The following is a 21,341-nucleotide window of genomic DNA, read 5'->3' as shown; positions in this document are numbered from 1 at the left end:
CCTGTCAAGGAAAGTTTTGGTTAGATAAGTTATCACCAAGCAGCATCAAATAATAATCACGTTTACATTTTAGGCCACAGTCTTGTGACAGATCTGTGGGAGAAGCCAGAATGTTTTCTGTCTAACTGGGCTCCATTTGCCTGACTCAGAGTTAATAGGTACAAGATCATGAAAGCTAGAGCACAATGCTCTGGCTAAAAGAACCTTTGCACTTTAGCATTTGTTTCTATTGAATCTTTCTTTGGGTAGCCTTTTATTGTCTTCCTTCCCTGTACTTTTTAGCTCTTATTCATCTCCAGGTTGTGAAAATTCTCCATTACAGATAATTCTTGCTTATAGATAATTCTCATGCCAGATGAGATTTTGGATTGATTAACCTAAGCAACATGTGTTAATTTCCATGGCCTTAAAGCAGTGTGATGTAGCACGGAAAATTGTATTTTACCTTTCATCGTTGTGAAACTGTAATGCTATGTGCTAGAGTTAATAAAAATATTTATTCCTTTTACTAATTTGAATGTAATATAGACTACTAAAAGTATGTGTGTATGTGCCTTGCCATAATGCGTATCTTCTGCGGCTATCAGATTTTTCATTTAAAAAATACTGCTGTAGATTGGGAAGGTGTATCGAGAATCATTTAAGTTACCAGTGGTGAGAAATGAAAATGAATAGACGTGGTATTTACTGATGACTTTTGTTTTTATTTTTCAACTAGCAACTGAACCCATTTCTTTGAAAAACTTAAAAAGACGATCACAATTTTTTGAACAAGGTAAACCATAAACCACAAAGCTGCCCATTCATGTACTTTTCATGGACTTGTTCTCGCTCTTCACTCTTCCTCATGGCCTGTGGTGCTGGGCACTGCACCTTTCAGCGTGGCTGTCATTATGACCAAGCAACATAACCCGTCTCCATTCTTCCCCTAGGGTCGCCAGGCTTTTCTTACAGTTCATGGGTCTACCTCTGTGGTAATGGGTCTTCGTGTGTCCTTTGTTTACCTCCAAAGGTTTTTTTGTTTTGTTTTCAACTTTGTTAAAAGTCTGACTTGCTCTTAAACACACACTTCTTGCCACTGGGTAACAGTAAGAAATGAGGCATTTCACGTACACCTTACTGCTTCCTGCAACTTGCATCATATTTGATTACACCAACATCCAATTGGCCACCTTTTAAAAAACTCTGACTTGTTTTTGAGTGTGGAAAAATGCAGAGTGATTTCTCTGATGTTGAAAGCTGATGGCTTTGGAGTGGTCGACAGGACTGCTCTGCTGACTTGTAAGTAAATTCAGAATAAATTTTGGTTGCTTCTGAGAGCAGCTGCGCTTTGAGATTCTGGTGTTGGTGTAGTTAGGCGTGCTGCCTCCTGATGTGTGATGCGTGTGGCATTTCTTCACGTTCCACATGCATCTAACACTCTGTCTCATGCATGTTCAAGCTTCTGTGTTCCCTATGAAGAACTTACAAGTAATATCCAACATTTGAGATGCAACGGGGAGAAGATATTGTGCTGTTGCTGTCTAAAATGTTACTGTTTCTTACTTTTAAGATTATTGAAACATGGCCAACTTGTGCTATAACGTAGTGTTACATGTGTTAGTATATTTTGTGTTAAAAATCGCTTAGTCTCCTTTTTTGTGCATTACGGTCTCTTTTTTGTCATAAACATAAAAAGTTTATTAGCTCTGCCCTTCTATTTGTGTCAGTATTTTAAGTTTTTTTAAGTTAATATTTTAAAATTTAAACTCCTGATTTCTATTTAAACGAAGCAGTTAGAGGCTCCAACTAAAAACAGCAGAAATAATTCCTTTGCTTTTCTAATTTTGTCTCACTTTCCATCAAATGGCTATTTTAGGAAGAGTGGTTAAGTCTCAAAGCTGTTTTTTTTTTTTTAAATATCAAGTGAATAATTAACATGACTGCTGAGGTTTCAGGGAAATTTAAAAATACTGTGTGCTAGTGTGTTTTCTGAAAGGCTGTTTTTTGTTAAGTATTGTACTATGTCTAGTACACTTAATGTAAGCCCCGTAATGGTGAAAAGAATAAATTGTGCCAATAAGTTTGCACATGAAGTTTGAATACTTGTGCTTCAAATAATAAGAAAGGACAGTGAATTGTTTCTTGAACATCTTGTTGGGTGACATATTTGTGAAAACAGTTCCCTACCAACAAGGCCTGAAAAATGTGACTTGTGGCTGTCACTTTATAATAGAATAGTGGCAAGTGAAATGTTGGATTTGGTAGATTTTGTAGCATTTGAAGTTTTTTGTTTTCTCTTAGGCCAAACTATGAGACATTGACCCGGTTTATTAATTTTTAAAAGAATCCTAAAACCACTTCAGAAATCTCCCTGGGTTCAATTCTGGTACCCAGAGCTAGGGCATACCTTTGGTGTGCATGGTTCATCTGTATGTTACCGACTTTGAGTTTGGAATATGAGCAACAAAACTAAAGAGAAATGATTTACTGTCATTTGAAAAAAAACATTGCTGTTGCTTAGTGTACTGGCCTAGAGACAGGAAGGATAGTACTTTCTGAAAGGAGCAGTTTAATGGAAATGGAAAGACTAACGCTGTGCTTTGCCCCTCTCCTCACCCACCTGCGGTGATACAGGAAGCTCCGATGCTGTGGTTTCTGATGTAAGTAGAACTCCTTTGTATTTTGGGTCAATAGGGTGACATGGGTGGGACTGAATTTATACAAATTGCTTCCCATTACTTTACATAGGGGTTTATCAGGTAATAATCCTGCCAAAATGAAAAAATAGACTTTTTGTTTGTTTTGAAAACTTTTTAAAACTTTTATTTAAGGTATACAGATTTCATGTATTTCATAGGTTCATTCAGGAACACAGTGATGCTTCCCCCACCCACACTCCCACCCTTCTTCCTCCCTGCTCTCCTAGTCCCATTCCTAATTTTTTATAAAGATCTGTTTTCAGTTAACTTTATACTCATAAGATTAACCCTCCGGGAAGTAAAGATCTCAACAAATAGTATGAAGAAATAAACACTGTTCCTCAACAGTCGAGACAAGGGCTGTTAAAAATCATCATATCTCAAGGTGTCCACTGCACTTGCAGAGATCACCTTTTAGGTGCTTCGTTAGTGACCCCAGATAAGGGACTTTGCCGTGGAAAACGCACTCTTCCTGGCTAGCGCAGGCCAAGGGGACAGGCACACTTGATCTATGTGAAAGCAGTTCATGAGATGACTCAACGAAGTTGTGTTGTTCTGTGTTTGCTCCTCTTCCCTGGCGACCGCTCAGCTTCCCGTGCCCACCGTCAGCGCGCCGAGTCGCCGGGCCTGGGACCAGGAGGAGGAGCGCAGGCGGCAGGAGCGCTGGCAGAAGGAGCAGGACCGCCTGCTGCAGGTAGCCGCCGCGGAGTGGGAGGCTGAGGGCTGAGGCTCCCTCCCTGCCCTTCTCCTCTGTGTCAGCCAGGATTGAGCAGCAAGTTCAAAGCGCAGGACAAAACCCCTTCCATCTCCTCACTAACCGGTCCTTTTGTGGGATGGAAGCTCATTTTGCATTAAGCAAATACTTTCCTCTTTTGGGCATTGCAGAGCCATCCTTTTAACCACGCTGTGTATATTTTTCGAGGGTACGGAAGGTAGCACTCAGGAGTGAGAGGTACACAGCCTTGGGGAGGGCTCAGTTCCAGTACCTGGAGAGGAGGTCCACATGGACCATAGGCCCCCTTAGAGTTGGCCTGAGGCGCGGTGAGTTCCAGCCATGGTAAAGCGTGGTTATGAGTTTGATTTTGGAGTGTCTGGCCCCTCCCAGCATCTGTATTTCAAATCAATAGAAGATCATTTTTCTCTTTCACAGGCGAAAATCTGGCTGATTGACTAAATTCAATGAGAATAAAGCACTGTCTTTAATGGTTGAGGTGACAGTTCAGAGAGAGCAAAAGTGTTTGTGAGAAACATGCTGTGTAACGTGGAAGGTCAGCCTGTGGGTTAACGTGCTGTGTCCCCTGACAGGAGAAGTATCAGCGTGAACAGGAGAAACTGAGGGAAGAGTGGCAGAGGGCTAAGCAGGAGGCCGAGAGGGAGAACTCCAGGTACCTGGACGAGGTATTGTGTCTTCCTCCTTCTCTTCCCCTTGTCCGTGGAATTAACTCGGAAGCAGCAGAGACCTCTTTCCCCTCCACTTTTGGCCACATGTTCACACATGTAATTCCTGGGAAAAAATGCAGTGAATTGTGATTTGCTGAAATTTTGATGTTTCCGTCTCCTCTCCTAGTTTTTCTATCGCATCATTAATTATATTGCCAGAACTTGAAGTTTGTCTTCCTCTTCTAAGTTATACCTTCATCCCTTATGCATAATTTTTTGTGTGTGTGACATTTTTAAGTGATAAGACTCTTAATATTTTTTCAAGTGGAATTCTGGGCCAACTACAGTGAATATCATCCAAAATGAAACATGCGTGTGTCCATATGAGAGTCTAGAAAATTTTCTTTTTTTTCAACTTTTATTTACTAAATATAAATTTCCAAAGTACAGCTTTTGAATTATAGCGGCTCCCCCCCCATAACCTCACTCCCACCCGCAACCATCCCATCTCCCACTCCCTCTCCCATCCTATTGTTCATCAAGATTCATTTTCAACTATCTTTATATACAGAAGATCAATTTAGTATATGCTAAGTAACGATTTCAACAAACTGCACCCACAGAGACACACAAAATATAGAGTACTGATTTAGTAGTAGTTTTACTGTTAATTCACATAGTACAACACATTAAAGACAGAGGTCCTATATGGGGAGCAGGTGCACAGTGACTCCCGTTGTTGATTTAACAATTGGAAAGTCTGGAAATTTGAGAGATACACAGTTTAGATGGATTTTGTTTTTTTCCCTGTTCACCTAGGAACTGATGGTGCTAAACTCACACAGCATTTCTCTGACTGCCCGGGAGCCCACTGTTGCCACCTGGGAGGCCTCCTGGAGTGAAGGGTCCAAGTCTTCTGACAGGGAAGGGACCCGGGCTGGCGAGGAGGAGAGGGATCCGCAGCAGGAGGAGCAGAGAAAGCGGCTGCAGGAGCAACTGGTTCTGGAGCAAGAGAGGAAGCTGAAGGAACAGCAGTACCAGGAGGAGCAAGAGCAGAGGCGACGGGAGGCCCAGGCCCAGGCCGAGGCCGAGGCCGAGGCCCAGAGGCGCCGTGTGGAAGAGCAGAAGCACCAGGCGGAGAGAGAGAGGGAGACGTCGATCAGAATTTACCAGTACCGGAGGTGTGTGTGTCCCCACAGCCTCGGGCCTCAGGGCCTTTAAACTGGCTTCCCTTAGATGTCTGCTTGCCTCCTTTTAAAGTCCCCATCCGCACGGTGCACAAGTGAGCACAGACAGCCCCTAAACCCGATCACCTACCCCAGCTCCCTGCTCAGAACTCACCGATGGCTTCTCAGCCACGGCAGAACACCATCCAGACTCCTCCTCGTGGCTTGGAAGGCTCCGTATAAGCTATGGATGGTGGCCCTTTTGTCGACCTCTTAGTCTCTAAAACAGACTTTGCACTGCTCCAGGCACTCGGGGCTCTTTTTCTTCCCTGAGACGCCCTGTGCATTCTGCCCCTGCACTTGGCCTTTTCTGGTTCCTCTGCCTGAATCAGGCTTCCCTCACGTGTTTGTATGTCTTACTGATCTTTCAGTCTGCTCAGACATCACCTTCTTTGAGTGTCCAGAATACTTGATCTAAAGCATGTGCTTCCCCCACACTCGCCTCGTACTATGTGCTGATTTGTTTGTGGCCTGTTTGCCCACTGAGATGTCAGGACTATGAGGCCACTAAGCTTGGTTTGTTTACTTGTGTTCCAGCCCTGGAACCGTACATGGACATGGTAGGCACTCGGTGTATGCTTGTGGGATGAATGAGGTCCAGCTGTCTGGTGACAGCAGTAGTGATTGGTAGCAATATTTCTGGATGTTGAGTATTTAACTCAGGCACGGTGTGCATGAAGAGATTAGAAAAACGTTATTTTTTTTTATTAAACTTTTATTTAATGAATATAAATTTCCAAAGTATAGCTTATGGGTTACAATGGCTTCCCCCCTCCCATAACTTCCCTCCCGCCTGCAACCCTCCCCTTTCCCGCTCCCTCTCCCCTTCCATTCATGTAAAGATTCATTTTCAATTCTCTTTATATACAGAAGATCAGTTTAGTATATTTTAGGTAAAGATTTCAACATTTTGCCCACATAGCAACGTAAAGTGAATAAACTACCGTTGGATTACTAATTATAGCATTAAATAGCAATGTACAGCCCATTAAAGACAGAGATCCTACATAATTTTTTTTTCAAATTAATTAATTTTCTATGCCATTTCCATTTTAACACCAGGTTGTTTTTTTTTTTTTTTCATTTCCAATTCTCTTTATGTACAGAAGATCAATTCAGTATATAATTAGTAAAGACCTCATCAGTTTGTGCCAACACAGAAACACATAGTATAAAAATACTGTTCAGTACTAGTTATAGCATCACTTGGCTTTAGACGACACATTAGGGACAGATCCCACATGGGGTGTAAGTACACAGTGACTCCTGTTGCTGATTTAACAATTTGACACTCCTGTTCATGGCGTCAGTAATCTCCCTAGATATCATGGAAAAAAAAAAAAAAAGACCTAAATGAAAGATCTCTGTGAGTGAGATCCCAGTGGAAAGAACGGGGCCATCAAAGAAGGAGGTACCCTTCTCCGAAGGGAGGAGAGAACCTCCACTTTGACTATGACCCTATCGGAATAAGATCAAAGTCAGCGAACCCTAAAGGCTTCCATAGCCCTGGCAACTCATGACTAGAGCCTAGGGAGATTACTGACGCCATGAACAGGAGTGTCAAATTGTTAAATCAGAAAAACGTTATTTTGGTATCCTTTTTTGTAAATTTAGGGAAAGTCTTAATGTTTTGACTATAAATTTTTTTCACCATCTTTTAGGCCTGTTGATTCCTATGACCTATCAAAGACAGAGGAAGAATCTTCCGGTTTGCTTCCTAGTGACAGGTGAGTAGAACATTTAATCATAATTTGGTAGATATTAATTGGCTTTGGGTCAGTGTTCCAAGATTTGGCTGGATGATGTAGAACGACTTTAGCTCTTTGTCCTTTGTGTGATACACAGAGAACTCTCTGGTCAGTCTTTGTTTCAGTTTTTGCCATGTAACCCCTTGGGTGACTTAGCTTAAGATCTTGTGAGTCAGTTTTTGGGGCTTAGCTCAATTGGCAGTTATTCCAGTCAACTTGGCTCACTGGGCCTCTGCTACCAGTTCACTAGGTGGCTTTGCTCTGGGGAGTTGGCCAGCGTCCCCTGGAGCAATGAGAACAACTGGGTCATGTGTCTTTCAGCATCCATCAGACCAGCAGAGTCTTACATACATGGTGCTTAGGCAGGACGGTCATGTCCACAGTAAAGTCACAAAGCCAGCTCAAGTTCACAGACATGCGACAGACTTTATGTCTTCACCTATTTGTGGGAATGGACAAAGAAAATAGTCCATTTTTTTTTTTTTTTGTAATGCACTATAACCTGTATTTTTAAAATGTTATGAGTAATGGCTTAAGATTACCCACCCCAAAATTCATTACCTCTGGACATCAGAAATGAGAACTATGATCTTTCTCCTCAAGAAGTTGATTAGAACTACTCATTAGTTTTAGGAAATAAAGACAGGATTTAAACTATCTGAAATATTTTTCACATCTTAAGATTTCCTAAAACAGGACTTTTTAAAAATTTATTTATTAATTGAAAGGCAGAGTTACAGAACAGAGAGAGAGAGAAAGGTCTTCCATCTGCTGGGTCACTCCCCAAATGGCTGCAGTGGCGGCAGCTAGGCCGATCTGAAGCCAGGAGCCTGGAGCTTCTTCTGGGTGTCCCACGTAGTTGCAGAGGCCCAAGGACTTGGGCCATCCTCCACTGCTTTCCCAGGCCACAGCAGAGAGCTGGATCGGAAGTGGAGCAGCCAGGACTCGAACTGGTGCCCATAATGGGATGCCAGCACTGCAGGCGACAGCTTTACCTGCTGTGCCACAATGCCAACCCAGGAAATTTTAATAAAGTAATTTCAAAAATAATCTACAGTTTTGGAATTAAGGGCTTCTGAACAAACTCTGTCCATAAACATCCAGTGTAGGTTCATTAACTTGTGTTTTCAGACCTGAAATATCCCCTTTGGGAAGTATGTCTTCCATATTAGATACAAGGAAAGACTTGTATCTGTTGGCAGTAAGGAAGACTGAACAGGGCTCAAAGTAGAAAGCAAAAGGGTAAGGAATGATTAGATATAGTGGACTACAATAAGCTAAAGAATAATCTATTGATAGACGACCTTCTTCATAGAGAGTTGCCGTAGGTTAATTGTAGACCACTAAAATGTTTACCTCTTTGTTAAACCTGTGGATTTACTTACATATTTGAAAAAGCTTTATGTAGCTTATTACCTTAAGGAAAATAAGAAAAATGCAGACAATGGAAATATTAAAGAATCCTGGGAAACATGAAGTACTCACAGGCCATCCTGAATAGCAGGCCCCAGAGGCATTGAGGAGTGTGGTAGACACCTGGTAAGAAGGGTTTTCCTGGTGCAGCTCTGATACACTATAATGTGTTACCGATTACTGCATTGTATATGCAGATCCATTGTATGTGTGTGCATATGTATAATGCTGTGTATTATTGTCTTGTATATATTATGCATTACTGTGATTTTTAAGCTCACTGTGCCTAATGGAGTGAGAATGAGAGCAATGTGTATTGATTTATAGACCTCCATTTTACCACGACAAACCTGGTATTTTCAGAAGTTGGCAATGCAACATGATATAGTGCCTCCCTGGAACATCAGGAAAGCAAATGGCAAATTCCTCTTCCCTACGAGTCAGTGGGGATGCTAATACCTAAGAAGTTGCCTTTATGACCCTGGGGAGGAGTGGAAGAAGAGGGACAATATTGTATGTTTAGGTGGTCTGATGGCGGTGTTTGCAAGCCCAATGAGATTGACATCTGGAACATGGTGAACACTGATAGAAATTGTTCGGTCTTCATGGTCTCCAGAGTTGTATCACTGTAGGATCTAGAGCAGTACGCTGACGTGCTTCTGTCCATGTCTCCTGTCTTCACTGTTTCCTGTTTTAGGATGTCTCTGTTGGCTGCTGGTTTGTGCAATATGAAAAATTCCTTGGCTTAAAAATAAATATGGCTCTCAACAGACATAGGACATAAATTAGTTGCTTTATAAAGCAATCTTTTTTCGTGTTTTTACCTCATAAATATGAAAAAGATATTCTTAATGAGATATATTTGATACATTGTCTTCTGTGTTTTAGGAATAAGTCCAAGTCTACCACTGAACTGCGTGATTTTGCCACAAATAAAAATGGTAAGTATAACTTTTTTCAAATCCTTACTTGTTGTCACACAACAGGATCCATGTTGTTAAGGTCAGAATATTTCTGATTAAGATTGCTTAATTAAAACTGAATATTTTTAGCATCTGTATATAAAACCAAAATGAGGAATGTGCTTATTTTGTCTTTCCTTTACAATGGAAGGAGGATGGAGAGAGTGAAATGGTTTAAAAATAGCTAATGTAGGAATTTTACAAAGGAATGCTGATGCGGTTTTGTACAGTAGATTTTATCTTGCAGCTGAAGAAATAGGACAGCGAAGTTTGCTGCAGGATATTGTTAGTCTAAAACATGTTTCTAAGGAATGCATGTAACTAATATCTTGTAACCAAGGGAGAAAGCAGTAGGCGGCACTTGCAGCAGCGCTTGCCTGGGCCTCAGCGCGGGACGGCAGAGGTGGGGACTGGGGTGCAGGCACTGCCTGAGTGGGCCGTGCTCTCCGAGTCCAACTTGTCTCCGCCACGTGGGAGAATGCAAGCCTGCGGCTTTCGGCTCTGTCTGCCTTAAGAGGAGTTGGCCTGTCTTATTTCATGGGTGACCTGTGTAAGTGCTGACAAGGAATTTTTAAAACTGTAAAATTCCTCTGAGAGCAGAACATGTCTATGGACCAGAATGCTCTGGGCACAGGCGGTTTGTAACCTCAGCTTAAAGCTGTCACATCAGGGCTCATCCTCATGCCTGCATCTCTGGAGGACTCCTGGTTCTGTGACCTCGCCTCTCCTTGAAGTTATCTGGTCCTTGTTTCCCCTTCCTGCATAATTTACTGTTTTCCCCTTTAGCTGTACCCAAAGGGTCCTCTCTCTCAATTCCCGGTTGACCAGGTACCTTCCCATCTGGTTCCTCCGGTCTTACCTTTCTTCCCCTGTGTGGATTTCCTGTTCTTTCTCCCCTAAACTTGCCCCTGGTCACTATTAAAATTGCACATGAAGTAGTACTTCAGTCTCCATGAAACATCTTTAACCTGCGGTGACGTGTTAGCAGCAGCAGCTGTGAATCTCTGGAATGATCTTATTAATGCATGTGGCTTGTGTCATTGACGTTATTTTGGTAGGATGTTTTCTCCCCTTCAATAACTAATTATAAACTCCTGAATGACAGGCAGTGAAAATGATTCTATTTGACCAAGTAAGCTGGTTACACCAATGAGCATCTTAAAAATAGAATATGTTTTATTTAAAAATCTGAGTAAATGTATAAGCTATGTGTATACACAAATATAAATATGGGTATATGTAAGAAACCGATGGTAGAGTAGCACATTGGCTAACGGAAGATTAAGACATAAATTATGAATTTTGAAAGGATGATCATGGCAGTAGATATAGAGGAAGAAGGCTCCTTAGATGACGCTTCCTGATCCAAATTAAGACAGATGATGCCTGAAAGTTGTCAATGTTTTGTCCAACTCAGAAATTAATCAGCAAATCTAAGAGGCAAAATCCTTCTGATAAAACGTTACTTAGTTGTCATTAATATGTCATCTATATAAACCAAATCTGGTTTATAGTTCTGTCAGTTTCTAGGAGTGGAAATGAGTCTGATAAGATTTTGATAATTTGCGTTAGTGAAAAATGTTTTGCCTCTTCCTAAACGCCATTTTGGTGACTGGCTGTGCTCTCCTTCCTCCAAGCTGATGCTGACTGTTTCTGTGACTCATATGGTGAGCACTCGGGTCGTGCCAGCTGGGGATACACCTGCTTATGTCTCCTCTGCCTCCCCAGGGGGGAGTGTAAGTTTTCTGCAGGAAGAAAAGTCCCCGTTCCTTTGCAGAAGTTGTCACAGCAGGCATTGGGTGATCGTGTGCTTGATTGACTTAATTAAGGCTATTTCTAGCCAGGCACTTCGTAGCTGCATTTTGCTGAAAGGAATACCAGTTGTTTGCTTTGAAGCAGCCTCCTTTGTCTTGCTGACTTGCTCGGTGCTGTGCAGTCTCTGGGTGTGGATAAGGCATCTCCAGGAGTAGGAGACAGTTCCTTCGTGTGCTCAGGGCAACCTCACTGAAAGCTGATCACGTTAGCACAGGTACACGTTGCCACCTTGTCGGCTGCACTACGTTTGGAGATCTGCCCACTTTCACAGTCTGCTAATCCTGAAGCTTTTCATGTGTTTTTGGTTTAGGAAGCAGTAGATCTTCAGACCGCAGTGGGGACACTAGCTCTTCCCAGAGGAGCTACAAGAAGGAGCCAGTCCCGTCGGGAGCAGAGTTGGAAAGACAGCAGATCCTTCAGGAAATGAGGAAGAGAACGTCCCTTCACAACGACAACAGCTGGATCCGGCAGCGCAGTTCCAGCGTAAACAAAGAGCCAATTAGCCTGCCGGGGACCATGAGAAGGTGCGAGGCCTCTTAGGAAGTTTTCCCTCTATTGCTCTGTGAGGCAGACGTTTCATTTCAAGGCAGGCTGGTGCTTTGGACGGGAGAATCGTCAGAATTTCTTCTAGTGACCTAAGATACGGGGAGAGCAGGGGAAGCAGAACAGTTGTCACCGAGCACGGTCCGGTCAGCCATGAACCAGTTGCTTTGTCTACCTCATCTCATTTACTCTTGGGGCCGCGTTCGGCGGGTGGGGACAGTAATGGTTTCCATGTGCAGAAACTGTGGCTCCCCAGGGAAGACGTTGGACAACTTCAGACAGTTAATAGACTGCAAATGTGGCTGCAGAGCTCAACATATAAATAATGTATGCCCCTTTAGTGCTTTCTTGCCTGCTGAACTGAAATAGGGGTCACGTTTTCCTTTAATGCTCATAGTGAGGTAATTATTATACTGGATAGTGTGAAAACTTCATTTTTATAACTTTAAGAAGGTCGGTAACTTAGATGTACATTGGAGATGAGTGGCTAAATGTTTTAAAAGACATATTTTCAGTAAACAATACTGCAGCCACTCTGATACAATATTTCCTTCTCTAACAAAGAAACTGGAGAAAGTTTTTGTAACAGTTTTGTAGGCAAAGAGCTAATTGTCTTAATATACAAATAACATCTTGAAAATCAGTAAATAAACCCTTACAACTTTATAAAAAATAGACAAGTAATAAAGACAGTTGACAGGAAAAAGAAAAACAAGAGATGAGTAAGCATATAAAAGCTTAACCCTGCTAAAATGACAGTGATTGATCATTTTTACTCATGGGATCTGTAAGCGTTTCAAAGATTAATCAAACCTGGTATGGACAGTTGTATAAGGAAATAGGAATTCTTGTTCTTGACAGATTTTTCAGTGTGTATTAAAGCAAACATTTATATACCTGTGCTCTGTGAGCAGTTTAGTTTCTACTGTTTATCTTTCAGATATATTTGGGTAAGTGTACAAATGTATATTCAAAGAGGTACACTTAAAATACTATTGGCAGTGACCAAAAAAAAAAAAAAAAAAAAAAAAAAAACAACAACAACTCATAATATCCACTAAGAGGCTTTAGGAAGGCTGGTTGAAATGTGAAACATGGTGGTGTTTAAACATGGCAGCTTTGCTTGTACAAGTTCATTGTTTCTGTAGCTGGACTTCTGCATGTGACTGTGGAACTTGGCTACACTTATGATGGTATGAGGCGTTGGGTAGATATCTAGCTGCATGTGTGTTGTTCTGATGGATCCTTTCTGTGTTTCAGAGGTGAATCTCTGGATCACCTGGACTCCTCCAGATCCAACTCTTGGAAGCCAACCCCGTGGCTCGGTCAGTCCACGGGTATCTATGCCTCTTCCTCTGTTCAGGACTTCAGTCGCCCACCACCACAGCTGCTGTCCACCTCCAACCGTGCCTACCTGAGAAATCCATCCTCCAGCATTCCCCCTCCTGCAGCTGGCCCTGTGAAGACCACAGCCGTGGGCATGGCCACCACCCGCACCCCCACCCCACAGAGCCATTCCCCTTCCACCTCACAGCCGGGCTCTCAGCCACGCAGCAGGTGAGGCCCCCTTGATGCTTCTCTGCTTAGTCCCAGGTGGCCTTCTCATTGGCACTTCCCCCAGATCTTGTCCAAGTTTCCCAACAAGAAAGAAGAGTGAGTGCTTTGAGTGTCTAGTAGAGTTCTCTTATCAGATCAGTTTCCTTAGGATGGTTTTCTTGGTGCCTTTCCCTGGACCCTCACAGTACTGACAGGTGTCAGGTGTGGCCATTGGCGACCTCTGTGATGTCTGTTCATTGCCCTTGTCTCCATTGCGTGTCTTGTGCTCAGTATCTGAGATGTAAGATGGGCCTCAGTAGCTCCCAATGTGGGATCACCATAATAGCAGCTCATTATGAATGCTGTTTGAATTTCTGAATATAGGCAGTGCTATAAACAGCTGGCTATTTAAACGACACTGTGATGCAGACTCATAGGAATGGCGTGTAGAAGGAAAGTATTATCATCAGGCTGCATTGTCTGAGCTGAATTAAGAAAGAAAATGTTAGGTAGGTTAGATGCTGCTCTTTGGGTTTCTGATCGCCAGAATCGTTGCTAGCCTGCTGTTTGGTTTACCAACATTTTGTTCAGGCTACATCGACTGAATTCTGTGGGTCACAGGGTAGGGGAAGGGTTGTATGGAGGACTTCTCAGGTATCTGTAGGTGTTGGGTTTTTGAAGCTGCGAAGCTTCTCCACGGCACTGTTCTCCTTCTGAGTGCACGTACCTTAGGGGAGTTCTGGCATAACCGCTTTCCATCACAAATAAAATACATAAAACTAGAGACACTTTGACTGAAATACTAGGGTTTTTTTTCTTAAGCTATCAAATAATTATTTGGTAAGAAAATGCATTTTATATAAGTTCAAAATACTGTTACATGTATCAAGGTCTATAGAATGCATCTCAGAGAGTTTCAGATAAATAAATCAATTCTAAAAAGGGAGATTTTTGATGAACTTTGCAGGGGAGAGATGAAGTGTGTGGGATGGGAGGAAGACAGGGTAGAGGTGCCCAGTGACTCTCCAGGAGCACTGCTCAGGAGTGGCCTGGGGAGGGCTGGGCTTTCCATGCAAAGAACATCTTGGTCAAGGGGGTGATGCTCTTAGCACTAGATTCTCAACAGCTGTGCACTGCTCAGTGCCACTCAAGTGCAGCTCAAGTGTCATGATGGGGCCACAGAGACCTCAAGGTAAGCAGAAAGTGGTCTTCACCTTAGCACCTGCGAGAGGGGAGAAGACCTATATGCCAAAGTAAAGAGCTGTGCATTATATACATGTATTGAAATGTCACCGTGTTCCCTCCAAATATGCATAACTACTTATGTGCCAACTAAAAATGAAAACACGTGGGCACAGAGAATAAAGCAGAAGCCCTCCTTCCCTATCCAAACGGCGGTAGTGGTGGGGGCAATGTTCTTTTCGTTCTGTGCAGAGCTGATGGTGGAAGCCGGAGGCACAGTCAGGAAAGCACTGGCAGGCACTTCTGTTTAACGCCGCCGACATCTGGTGCATGAGAAAGAGGGTGAAGAGTGAGGCCCAGGAGCTAGAGGGAGCACTCGCAGTGCCTCTTGGTTCTGAAGGGTGAATGGCATGCTTCGAGTTGTGTGCTCTGGCAGGTTTAATTGACAGAGGCTGTAGGTGTACTGGAGGAGGGGCCTTACTTACTGAGCACAGATGTGCTGTAAAAAGGTGGCCTCACGAGGTGTGGAATGAACTGATGGCACTGAGCTCACTTCGGTGCATGGGTGTCGAGGGCTCCAGAGCCACCATGGTGTTCGTTCAAGGCTGCGATATGATGAAGGCATGTGTTAGCTGCCCAGGGAGGAGGTTTTCTCCCGCAGATACAGAGAGCCTGCCTTCAGTCATTGCGAGTGTTCCTACTGCAGTGTGATTTTTGTATCAGAGCTTTGAGCCGCACAGGTGAAAGCCGGCCTTCCGTTCTTGTTCTGCATCTAGGTCAGTCAGTGGGAAGCGCGTGTGCTCCTACTGCAATACCGTTCTGGGCAAAGGAGCTGCCATGATCATCGAGTCCCTGGGGCTTTGTTATCATTTGCATTGTTTTAAGGTGAGACCGAGACAAACAGCCTGCAGCCTGCAACGCTTTGCTTGGAGAGCGCATGGCTTCTTTGAGCTGCTGGGTCTGGATGGGCCACTAACAAGCCAGGTGCTGCCTTTGTCGGGCCGTGCTGCATTTGAATCGCCAACTTCTTGCTACTTAGTTCTCAAATCTTGAGCCTGACTTCAGAATGTAAATCTGGAATCACTATGTATTTCCTCTCTCTCATCTGTTATCATGCCATATGTGAGATTTCTGATGCATAAATGCTCTCTGTAAGATGCTGTCATAGGCATACTTGGAATACAGTTTACCAGTGTTACCCATGGCATGTGGACATGCCACTATCCCAGCATCCTAGAGCCTGGCTTTGCTTAGGGGGAGCAGGTAAAGAAAACCATTGGAAGTATTTTTGCAGTTGCACAGCCTGTTTATCCCTGATAGGCTTTTTGCCCATAAGAAAGAACTAAGGCTGGAAGTGTTTGGTTTTGCAGTGTCTGTCTTTAGAGACACAAGCTCACAAAGTAATTCTTGAAGGCTACAATTTCCCCAGATTTGCGGGCGTTCTGAATCAGATGAGACACACGTCTCTTTGATCCTTGAGCTTACACTGGGCTGCAGAAAGGTCCCAGTCTTGATCGTGCAGCTCACCCCTTGTACCTTGCTCGCTTGGACTTGTCCTAGGCAGAGCAGAATGAGTCAAAATACTTAGTGTTTGCATGCATGGGACCACAGAACCCAGACTGAAATGATGGGCTTGTGGGCACACTTGCCAAGCTAGTGCAGTGGGGACACTGGGAGTGGCCCGCCCCAGAGTGGAGTGCCAAAAACCCAGCCTTCATGCACTGGGGCCAGTCTTCATGTGGCGCTCTGTGCTCCACTCTCCTTCAGGGAATGAAGACCGGGTTTCTTTAAGTCTATCAGCAAATCATTTCTACTGTTGTTTTTTTTTTTTTTTTTTTTTTTTTGGTAGATTTAGAATGATCATCTTGGCTCTTAACAGTGGCTTTGTCAACCATTTAAATGTGTCTGATCTAACAGGCTTGATTTTAATCTACTAATCATCTTTTAGCCTTTTTTTTTTTTTTTCTTTGCTTAAATGCGTTTAAGAGCTTAGACGCTGCCTCCTGTGCATCGCCGCTCCCCCAGCCCAGCCCAAATCCTGGAGTGCTCCTAGCCTTCTCCAGCTGCCTGACCATGGGCATTCTTTGTTTGGTGTCCTGCAGTGTGTGGCCTGCGAGTGTGACCTCGGAGGCTCGTCCTCAGGAGCCGAAGTCAGAATCAGAAGCAACCAGCTCTACTGCAACGACTGCTATCTCAGATTCAAATGTAAGAGAGCAAATCCGGGAGAAAATCTCGTGTCTGCTGAGGAGAACCCGGGTGCCCATGCCTTCCCCTGAACCCGCGGCCGCCTCTCCCCCCAGCTCACTGCCTTAGAGTTCCAGGCTTGGGAACCGCACCCTGTCCCCTTCCCAGAGGGTGTGTAGTGAAAGGGCCACGGCGCGGGGTTCCAGCTACACAAGAGTGGGGTGCGGGACTGAGGAGCTGAGAGGGACTGGTATGGAAAGTCGGGACAGTGCCTGGTGCGGTCTGCCTAGGGCCTGGCGAAGCCTCAGACTCAGGAGTGCAAACAAACCCAGACACTCAGATGGCGCTTCCGCATGGGCTGTCATCTGTGTCCTGATAAGCATTGAGCGCCCCTCACCAGTGTGTTTCTCTAACTTAACAGTGGGCTACAGTAGGAGCAACTTCAGAAGCTAATGTCTACAGTGATCTATAATCAAATACCAGTATTTTTAAAAGGAGGGTTTTTCGTTTTGATTATACTGTCTCAGTGTCATTTGTAGAAAAATTGGGTTCTTCAAAAAACTTCCACTGCTTCTTTGCGTCTGAGTAAGTCCTTGTGCGTTATAAAACAGGATAGCGTAATTAGCTTGTGTGTTGTTCATAGCTGCAGCTAGACAGCCATTTCTGCTCTGTTTTGCACCTTGATGCTGGTAACGTGTGTTTCTTCCTCACTGTGAAAGGGCATTACAGGTGGTATCAGCAAAACCATTTGGTTTTGAACTCCGAGGTATTTATGTGGCCCTGATGTGAAGCGTGCATTGGAAATGGTCCGAGCTCAGTCAACTCTCTTTTATCTGTTGTGGCTTCCGAGCCTTTGTTTGCTAGCCATCCAGTCCTTTGCTGGATGCTGGCCCTGGGGTGGAGAATGTCGAGGCTGGGCGTGCACCTGGTGGGGACTGTGTGTATGTGTGTGTGCTTTTCTCTCTCTAATCAAATTCCCAAGCCAAATAGCATTGATTTTTGGAATCGTTATAAAATTGCCCATGCCTTTTCTCCCCCTCCAATACAAATAACAGAGAGTTGAGTGTAAGGTATTTTCTGTTATCTGCAGTTAATTTGTGCTCCGCTTTTTCAAATACGGAACTCTAGAGCCCGGAGGCTATGACCTGCCTCCTTTTATCCTAAGACTGAGTGACAGGTGGCTCTTTCTACCTCCCTGGTCACTCTGTGAGTGATGATGCTATGTGCCCCAGGTGGCAGGACTCGGGTTGTTTCTGACTCTAAGTGCTTTTTCTCTCTTCTCTTCTTGCCTGATCAGCTGGACGGCCAACCGCCATGTGATGTAAGCCTGCACGCGAAAGCACTGTTGCAGATAGAAGAAGAGGTGGTTGCAGCCGGTGTAGATCTATAAATGTGTGTTGTATGTCTTTTTTTGCTCCCTTTTAAAAAAAAAAGAATAACTTTTTTTCCTCTTTAGATTACATAAGAACACTGTAGGCTTGGTGGAGCCTGTGTTTTGTTGTCATTTATTTATAAGAAGGTAATTATGTGTGGGGGGAAAGGCGCAGTATTTACTTTTTGAATTCAAGTATCATAAAAGCACAAGGGGAAAAGTAAGAACTTAAAATATTTTTGAGGCTGATAATGATCTAGTTTGACTTTCTAGTGGTGTTTTGAAAAGAGGGTATTTTATTGTTTTTTTTAAAAGGTTCTTAAACATTTGAAATAGTTAATATAAATACCTAATTTCATCCGCTCTGTTTATTGTAATGTATGCAAAATTAATGCAAACGTGTATGGGAAATTTTGTTAAAATCCACCTCCAAATTTGCTTCCTGTATCCTGCTCTCCATCTGTGTAATATGATTTTTCAATATTTCGCCATGTAACATGTTATTTGCTCGATTAGGGGAGCTCTCTTTCTGCATCAGAGTTACTGATAAGCAATTCCCAATGGAAAGCTGCTTCCTTTCATTGGTAACAAGTAACCATGGTTTGTACACCAGAAGTTTTCTCCAGAAACCAGTGAGCATTTCTGTTCAACTACATTTGTAAATAAATTTGCTGATGCCTTAACGAGTGGTTCCTTCTCTTCTTCAGTGCGTCTGTTGACTTTTGCGGCCTTTTAATTATACATCTCCACATGGTCTTTTTGATACTACATTTTATTTAGCTGCTTTACCGAGATAACAATTCATGTAAAATAAATGGCATGTACGATTTGATAAATTCTTTCAAGTGTAGACCAGTGAAACTAACACCGTAGTCTCGATGTCCTAACTGAAAAATTTTAATGGGTAGCTTTGTTTTTGGCAGTTACCTTTTTGGATATAACATGTTGTTTATGGCAGGAAATAGATGTGAGCAACACATTGTTGGGTCATTCAAATAAAATCTTTACTTTCGCTTGCTGCTGTGATAAAAGCAGAAAGCAGTGAGTTTAGAAAATCCAGAGCAAAATGTACTTTTGCTTCAGAATTATAGTGTGGGATTGCAAGAGTATACAATTTTCACATGCTTTGAATTAAAATACAAATTTGCTTAGGACCTTTCCAGTGTAGGCGGAGGGAATAATTCTAGGACACGAAAACTGTTAACTTATGAGGGGGTCTTCAAAATGCTTGTGATAAACATGCATTAAGAAAAAAAATTATATGTGGGTTTTCAAAAATTTTTGCATTGAAATTTTAAATTCCATTTTCCACGGACTTTCTGACGTATACCTTAATATGTATAATTGAGAAGCATTAATGTGGGAGAAAATTAAAGATCTGGTTATTGTTTTTGTTTAGTCTTTATTGTTTCTTCCTGTTTATTAAAGTAGTACGTGTTTATTAAGGAAAATTTGTCAAATGCTGCAAGGCGTAAACACTGTAATTCTTAATTCCAGACTCCAAAGACGTGAGTGCTGTATTTTCACTCCTTCAGCATAGTTATTTATACTGTGTCCTTTTCTTAAAAAAAAAAATTATTTACTTGGAAGGCAGAGAAAGAGAGCAAGAGCATGCGTGTGAGAAAGAGCGAGAGAGCAAGCGAGCGAGCGAGCGAGAGTGCTTCTATCCATTGATTCACTCTTCAAATGGCCATAGCAGCTGGGTCTGAACCAGGCCAAAGTCAGGAGCCAGGAACGCCTTTAGTTGAGGGAGATAATAGAGCATCTCAAGCTTTCTCATCACATGCAGATGGGGTAAAGGACCATGGAGAACCAGTGATTGATGTAAGAAGCATCCGGGAGTGCTAGAAATGGAAGGTTGCTGCTTTTTCATAAGAGACCTAAGAGATACCTTCCTGGACACTGGAGCTAAACCCCAGGAAATGAGGAAGCAGAGCATTGAGACACTTAAAGGAAAAGCATCTCAGACCTCAGGAACCTCAGGTCTCGCAGCCTTGGGGCAGGAGAATGTTGGCTGTGTTCAGGAAGAAGCTCAGTGGATGGGGTGGAATGAGGAGGGCTGTAGGGAATGTGGGGAATGCTGGCTGGCACAGGTCAACGAACCGTTGTAGGAGTTTGGCTTTTGCTCTGCATGGGTTAGAAAAGCACTGGAGGGCTCCAAGTACAGGACTGAAATGAACTGACTTAATGTTCTAAAAGGACTACACATAGCAGTGTGAATGATCAATTACAGAAGGGCAAAGGTGAAAAAAAGCAGGGACACTAGTTTGGAGTCTGTTGAAATTGTCCAGGCAAAAGATGAAATTTTCTTTCTTCTCCTTCTTTTTTTAAAGATTTATTTATTTTTATTTGAAAGGCAGAGTTACAGAGAGACAAAGGCAGAGAGAGAGAGAGAGGTCTTCCATCCACTGGTTTACTCCCCAGATGGCTGCAGTGGCTGGAGCTGGGCCGCTCTGAAGCCTAGAGCCAGGAGCCACCTCTGGGTCTCCAACATGAATGCAGGGGCCCAAGGTTTTGGGCCAACTTCTACTGCTTTCCCAGGCCATAGCAGAGAGCTGGATTGGAAGTGGAGCAGCCAGTCTCAAACCATCGCCCATATGGGATGCTGGCACTGCAGGTGGTAGCTTTACTCCCTATGCCACAGTGCCGGCCCCCAAAAGATGACATTTTCTACAAAGCATGGTAGCCAAGGAGGTAGCAAGGAGTGGGAAGACTAGTGTGTGTGTGTGTGTACAATGTGTGTTTGCAGAGTTTGTGTATATTGATGGTGACACTGGCAGAATTTGATGATGGATTTTACATAGCACGAGAGAGAGAGAGGAATCAAAGATGACTCCCGGAGCTGGGAAAGTGGAGTCCCCACTTTGAAAAATGGAGAAGATTGTGGTAGAGCACATTTGCAGACAGTCAGAGGTCTGGTGTATAAATATGGTGAGGTTGAACAGTCTGTTAGATACCCAAGTGGCAGGGTTGGCTGGCTGGCTGGCTATGCGTGTATGGAGCTGAAGGGAGCAGCTTAGGCTGGAGCTAGAAATGTGGAGCCATTGGTGTGCAGATGGAATTTAAGCTGAAATTCGGGAGCACATCACATCACCTGGATTGCAACTGTAACTTGAGTGGAAAAGATGTCCTAAGACCAATTCTTGGGTTCCTTCTGCATTGGAGAATAGAGATGAAGAAAAATGTCCAATGAAGCAGGAGAAGGAAGATGTTGGCGTCCTGGAAGCCAAGAGGCCTGCTGTGACACAAGCTTTCCAGCAACCCATTAAAAAGAGGACTGACTGGAGTTCAATTTTTTT

The 21,341-nt window shown here is 43.3% G+C and overlaps 1 protein-coding gene across 4 annotated transcripts in view; it reads left to right on the top strand.

Moving 5' to 3' along the window:
• The window catches only part of LMO7 (LIM domain 7), a 220,212-nt gene extending 201,470 nt beyond the window's left edge, over positions 1 to 18,742 (top strand). For all 4 annotated transcript variants that reach the window (XM_062194078.1, XM_062194076.1, XM_062194074.1 and 1 more), the window contains 12 exons: positions 719 to 775; positions 2,617 to 2,642; positions 3,271 to 3,375; positions 3,987 to 4,079; positions 4,881 to 5,242; positions 6,949 to 7,014; positions 9,337 to 9,389; positions 11,536 to 11,749; positions 13,029 to 13,325; positions 15,263 to 15,371; positions 16,589 to 16,691; positions 17,968 to 18,742. In XM_062194078.1, the coding sequence (XP_062050062.1) occupies positions 719 to 775; positions 2,617 to 2,642; positions 3,271 to 3,375; positions 3,987 to 4,079; positions 4,881 to 5,242; positions 6,949 to 7,014; positions 9,337 to 9,389; positions 11,536 to 11,749; positions 13,029 to 13,325; positions 15,263 to 15,371; positions 16,589 to 16,691; positions 17,968 to 17,990 (1,508 nt within the window). In that variant the 3' untranslated portion in view covers positions 17,991 to 18,742. The remainder of the gene's footprint in view (positions 1 to 718; positions 776 to 2,616; positions 2,643 to 3,270; positions 3,376 to 3,986; positions 4,080 to 4,880; positions 5,243 to 6,948; positions 7,015 to 9,336; positions 9,390 to 11,535; positions 11,750 to 13,028; positions 13,326 to 15,262; positions 15,372 to 16,588; positions 16,692 to 17,967) is intronic.
• Positions 18,743 to 21,341: the final 2,599 nt, after the last annotated feature.

Source organism: Lepus europaeus, chromosome 6 (genome assembly GCF_033115175.1).
Source record: "Lepus europaeus isolate LE1 chromosome 6, mLepTim1.pri, whole genome shotgun sequence".
Classification (NCBI taxonomy): Eukaryota; Metazoa; Chordata; class Mammalia; order Lagomorpha; family Leporidae; genus Lepus; species Lepus europaeus.
This window is presented reverse-complemented; position numbering and strand designations above follow the sequence as displayed.